Below are 5,881 nucleotides of genomic sequence, written 5' to 3' on the forward strand. Positions count from 1 at the left end.
TGACGAGAGCCCGATGCCAAAATTGAATAATAAATATAATGTATTAACAGGTTTCCCGCCTCGTTACCAAACTGTCTGATGAAAACAGCCGAATGAGTCAGGATTTATCAAAGATTCGTAGAATGTGAATGGCAACGCAACATAATTCGGCTTGACTCCATCCGTTTGGTTTTCATATTTGTCTTGTCACTGAAAAGAGTTTGTGTTTTTCCAACTGTTGTATTTATATTAATATATTAAGATGCCTGTTGAAAATTTGGAAGCCGAAAGCTTAGACAAGAATCCGAACTTGGAACTTGCACAACTGAAATTTTTGCTTTCATCTGTGGAACACCAAAAAGATGAAAATTTAAAAAGCCGTCTTTTAGAAGCCATCAAAGAAAACAGTAAATATAATTATTCATAATTTTTTACTTTTTAAGTTATTATTCTTCGATTTTCAGAGAATTAATTTATTGCACTTTCAGTAATCTGATTTATTATATATGATATAATTTGATATTCATGAGTTTTTTTAATGATATTTTCGCATCCATTAAGCATCATCTTTTGTGTAGATATTTTGTGATATGATTATTAAGCGGCATAAAAACTTTCAAAATATTTTCGTAATAGTCTGTTCCGAAAAGTTTAAAATCGATCTTTCTTGATATATTATGTTTAGTATATATTTATATGTATTATTAGTTTGATATATATTATTTTTATATTATTTTATTATTATTATACTGATTATTTGTATAAGACATTTAAAACAGTTTAATTTATTTCTTATGCCCTTCACAAATTTGACTGCCAGTGTGTGGTCTAAATATTTTAATATTAGAAAAAATTCTTAATTATGAATATTTTAAATGTTTAAGTAAAATATTTTTCTGTTCTTGTGCTGTGTTCAATTGGTTATTATTACATGATTAATCAAGAATTTTTTTTTTAACTTTTGAATAATTTTTTTTTAGGTTTTAGTCCATTATAGTTTTAACTGGAAATACAATTTTGAATGCTGTTAGCTGAGAAATTTATTAAAAACTGATATTTATTGTAATTTAGTGTAATAAGATAATTCTAACGGTAATTTAATGTATAAACAGATATTCATATTTTATATTTTTGAGGTATTCATATAATACTTTTTTTTTTAAGATATGGCTCCATTTTATGAAGAAGTATGTAAAGATCTTTCATGGACAGTTGATAATGCATTATTGGATGCAATGAAAAAAGCTAATGAAGAAGCTTTAAAGAAATTAGATGATGCTATTGAGGATGCTGAGAAGAACTTAGGTGAAATGGAAGTGAGAGAGGCATATCTTAACAAAGCTGAATATCTGAGTAAAATTGGATCCAAAGTAAATTCTGATTTTTTTAAAAATTTATATAAGAATTATATATTTATATTGTTGTTTTCTAATGTATCCTGAGTATATTTTCAAAGTTTTAATGCAGTTTATCACTACATTTCATTACAAATTATACTCTTCTTCATTAAACTTGTTAAAATGTTTACTTACTATAAATCAAAAGACCTGCACTCTAAAGTGCCAATATAAACATATTTTTGCCTTTATTATTAATATTGTTTGTTTGATTAATTTTAGGAAGCAGCTTTGAGTGTATTTAGAAAAACGCAGGAAAAAACGGTCTCTCTTGGACATCGTTTGGATCTACTGTTCCACATCATTAGGATTGGCCTATTTTATATAGATCACGATCTCATAACTCGAAACATTGAAAAGGCTAAAAGGTAAATTTGTTAAAGTGGCTTATTTAAACATATATAACAGGATTTGTATTTATTATAAATAAATATGTTTTGAAGTAGGTTGAATTTTTTGTGTTTAAAATTTAACAAGATAGTTTAGGTATAGTAATAGTTCTAAATTCAATGAATATAAATTGTTCTTCTTATTTTTAAAAAAATCTGCTAGCAGAACTTATTTATCATGGTATTTTAGATTGTGTCAGTAAATAAAATGTCAATCCCCCCCCCCATTAATATTACATAAATGTTTTTGATTTAACAATTTTTATTTTAGAAGTCTTACTAAATCGACAGAATCAATGTAAACCTTTCATTCTATCTCTTATGAATCTGCAATATAAGAGTGTCCATAATCAACATTTTCTGTATTTTATTAATATCAAAATGTTTATAAAGCTGTCTTATTTCATTATCCATGTTAAACTTTTTTTTATTTATATCATTAAAAGTATATTCAAATTTTGTCATATATATTCACTATTAATTATTGACTGGTGGATGCAACCTTATTAATATAATTTTACCATTTTAGTAGATTTTATTATTATAATTTATTTATCTTGTATTTTTGAATTATTGTATCTTTAACTCATTTTTGGTTGTAGAGTTATTATATTTGAATTTAATAATTTTAGATTTGTTATCTTAAGTACAAAGCAATCTTTTTAAAAAATATTTTTGTTTTAGCCTAATTGAAGAAGGTGGTGATTGGGATCGGCGAAACAGGCTCAAAGTATACCAAGGTGTTTATTGTATGGCTATACGGGACTTCAAAAATGCTGCAGTTTTTTTCTTGGATACTGTATCTACATTTACTAGTTATGAACTCATGGACTATAAAACATTTGTGACTTACACTGTTATCTGCAGCATGATTTCCTTGCCACGAGTAGATCTACGTGAAAAGGTATAATTTTCATACTTATCGAAACTGATTTATTAGACTCATCCTAAAATAACTGTATGCAACTTCAAAAGAAAAAAAAAGATGAGATGCAAATTTTATTAATTGATCTGCAAAAATTTAATCATGCAGTATATTTACTTATTTCCCATAGGTTGTGAAAGGATCTGAGATTTTGGAAGTTTTGCACAGTGCATCCGATATTAGAGAATATTTGTTCTCCTTGTACAACTGTCAATATGCTGAATTTTTCCAAAAACTTGGTATGCATTTTAATTAATCTTGGGTTTATAGCAAACTCAATTAATATATTATTTTAAAAAATAAAAGATATGATATTTATAGTTATTGTTGTATTATATAACATTGGATTGTGTAAATGTCATTGAATTAGTAATATTCCATAGTATTAGATTTCTCTGTATTTGTTTTTGAATTTCAAATTGAAAATGTTGAAATTCCAGCTTAAAACTAAAATTGTTTAGTAGGTTAATTATTGTTAATCCTAGTTAGTACATTATCATTTTGAGGCTATGAGTATCCCATAGTTCACAGTAAGTATTTCCACTGTCAGCTCATGCGATAGTATTATTCAACAAAATTTTTAATTATTTTATTCTTTAAATTTATTATTTTATATATTTATTAATGTGGTTTAAAATAAAACTGTTTCATATTAAATCATAAGAGAAAGCTTTAGAAATGGATTTAAAATGGCTTGCCAATCATTATTTATGAGTTTGATATTTTAATAAATATGAAACTAGTACCTAGATATAAGAACAGGAGAAAGTAATGGATTCTTAACATACCAATTTGAATTGAAAACATAATATTTGAATTTTGCTAATATATTTATTAATTATATTTAAAGACATTTGTTGAGGCAGACAATAAATATGATTATGATGGAAAAGCTCTTGTAAACTCTAAAATCAATTATCTTGATCTTGAACAAATATTAAAAATATTGATGCCTCAGATCTTTCTTGGGAAAAAAAAATGATACATTTTGATAGAATATTTTTCATTTTTGTAAAATCTAGAAATTGGGTGATATATGGATTATCAGTTTTTAAAAGTTGTTAGTTATTTTGAATTAATGTTTTCTAATTATTATTTTTGAAATTAATTATTATTATTTTGATTATTATACTTGTAAAATTGAGTGTATCATTACATTTTGACAAAAAATATAATGTATTGTAATTATTTTCATTAGAAAAAAGAAACTCTAATATCAATCGATTTATTTAGAAATAAACATTAAGAATGTAAATTCATGTTTATTTTTAATTTTTCTAATTTATTGTTGCTTTAAAACATGGAGATTTTTATTAATAGTGATTCATGACTGAAATTTATGCTTTTTATTAGCTCTGTTATATTTATAATACTTTTCTCTTTTCATTTAATTCCAGTAGGTTTTTTCTTAAAAACAATGCAAAATATTCTTGCTAGAAAATATGTGTATACATCAAAATATTTATTATCTACAAGAGTATAAAAAAGATTTAAGATTGTCTACCTCCAAAATGTTAAAATTTTGAATTTTTCAATGTTTTTTTGTTTTTTTTTAGCATTGGTTGAGAATATGTTAAAACAAGATCGCTTGCTGGCTCCTCATTACCGTTATTATGTGCGTGAGATGCGGATCTCGGCTTACACTCAACTCCTTGAATCTTACCGAAGTTTAACTCTTCAGTACATGGCAGATGCTTTTGGAGTCACTACAGAGTTTATTGACAAGTAATGATGCTGTTAAAGTTATGAACTGTTAATTGCAGATGATCTGTTTATTTAAAATTAATTTCAAATATATTTTCATTCATTATAGAGAATTAGCAAGATTCATTGCTGCAGGAAGACTTCATTGTAAAATAGATAAAGTTGGTGGAATTGTTGAGACCAATAGACCGGACAGTAAAAACTATCAATATCAGGTAAAAATATTTATGTTTTGAATAGTTGCTGTAATTTTCTCTTGTTTTTTTAAAGGAATTCAATCTGATATGGATATTAGTTAAATTGCATTGTTACATCTCTTGTATTAAATATTTTATTGCATTACTTATATTCGTCCATTTAATACTTAAAGTATAATTTTATGATTTTTAATTAAAAATTAATGGATGAACTTAGATATTTTATATGTATTTTTAATAGTTAATTAAATTTGATACTTTAGTATTAATCACATGCCACTGATAAATATAGTCAAATTTAAATTTTGAAAGAACTATTAATCATTATAATCAAATCATTTTTATTAATAATTCAAACAACAAATGTAGTATTAAAAAGGAGAGTATTAGAAGATATGCTAAAATAACAATTCTAACTGCATTTATTCTGATGCTTTTTTAAAATTGTTTATAATGTGCCAAGCTAAAAAGAAAAATGCTTATTTATATAGAAATAATACTAGAAAAACTTTTCAACTAATTGTTTTTTCTCAAGAATTTTTACACTTTTGTACCCAGGTTTTCTTCAACTTGATATCTGAATATACTTTCATTTCTGACTTTACAACTATTTAAATATCTCACTAAACTGAAATGCTTATAACTAAGGTTGCCATAAACCATTGAATTCTTACTGTTAACATAGAAATACTAATTTTTTTTTCATTGTTTAAAAAATAATAGGTTGATTTTCAGGTTTTCTGATCAAATGCATTACTTGTAGTATCTATATTTTATTTTATTATGGAATTGAGATATATATATATATTATTTGTTTTTAGGCATGCATCAAACAAGGAGATATTCTTTTAAACAGAGTTCAAAAGCTGAGTCGTGTCATAAACATTTAATTTTCTATATTTGTGTTTTGTATTGGAGCTTAATAAATTTTATGTTATTAAAGAAAAATTGTGTATTGAATGTGCATAATTTTTTCCATCCTTTTCTTTTAAAATATTTTCATAATTATGGTAGACATAGTTGTTATTAATAGCCTCAGTTTTTAAAAGAATATTCAAAAATAATAACAAAAAAGAAATGTATAATTTACTATACCATCTTTTTGTGCTGGTATTAAATTACAACCGATTACATTTTTGTCAAATTGCAAATTTTTTCACCATCCCTTGACTTATCTTTTATTGATAGAGAACATTTCTGATAAATGTTTTTAACATTTAAAAATAAATCGTCTTATTTTTCATTAAAAAAAGGAGGAGAAGGCATTACAAAAAAATATTTTAAGAACTT

General features: G+C 24.6%; 1 protein-coding gene across 1 annotated transcript; it reads left to right on the forward strand.

The window, feature by feature from the left end:
- Positions 1-139: 139 nt before the first annotated feature.
- Positions 140-5,539, forward strand: LOC129964373 (26S proteasome non-ATPase regulatory subunit 6-like). Its single transcript, XM_056079093.1, has 8 exons — positions 140-386; positions 1,144-1,349; positions 1,599-1,744; positions 2,450-2,669; positions 2,821-2,929; positions 4,247-4,415; positions 4,504-4,609; positions 5,413-5,539. Exons 1-8 carry the CDS (start codon positions 242-244, stop codon positions 5,479-5,481), a joined length of 1,170 nt encoding a protein of 389 aa, XP_055935068.1. The 5' UTR covers positions 140-241; the 3' UTR covers positions 5,482-5,539.
- The last annotated feature ends 342 nt before the right edge of the window (positions 5,540-5,881 follow it).

The sequence above is a fragment of the Argiope bruennichi genome, chromosome 1, assembly GCF_947563725.1.
Source record: "Argiope bruennichi chromosome 1, qqArgBrue1.1, whole genome shotgun sequence".
NCBI classification, from domain to species: Eukaryota; Metazoa; Arthropoda; class Arachnida; order Araneae; family Araneidae; genus Argiope; species Argiope bruennichi.

Excerpts from the sequence above, each read along its gene's own strand:
- LOC129964373 (XM_056079093.1), top strand. The coding sequence starts at position 242 with ATGCCTGTTGAAAATTTGGAAGCCGAAAGCTTAGACAAGAATCCGAAC. Across the intron at positions 387-1,143 it reads AGAAGCCATCAAAGAAAACA|ATATGGCTCCATTTTATGAA; the intron begins GTAAATATAATT and ends TTTTTTTTTAAG. Across the intron at positions 4,416-4,503 it reads ACTACAGAGTTTATTGACAA|AGAATTAGCAAGATTCATTG; the intron begins GTAATGATGCTG and ends CATTCATTATAG.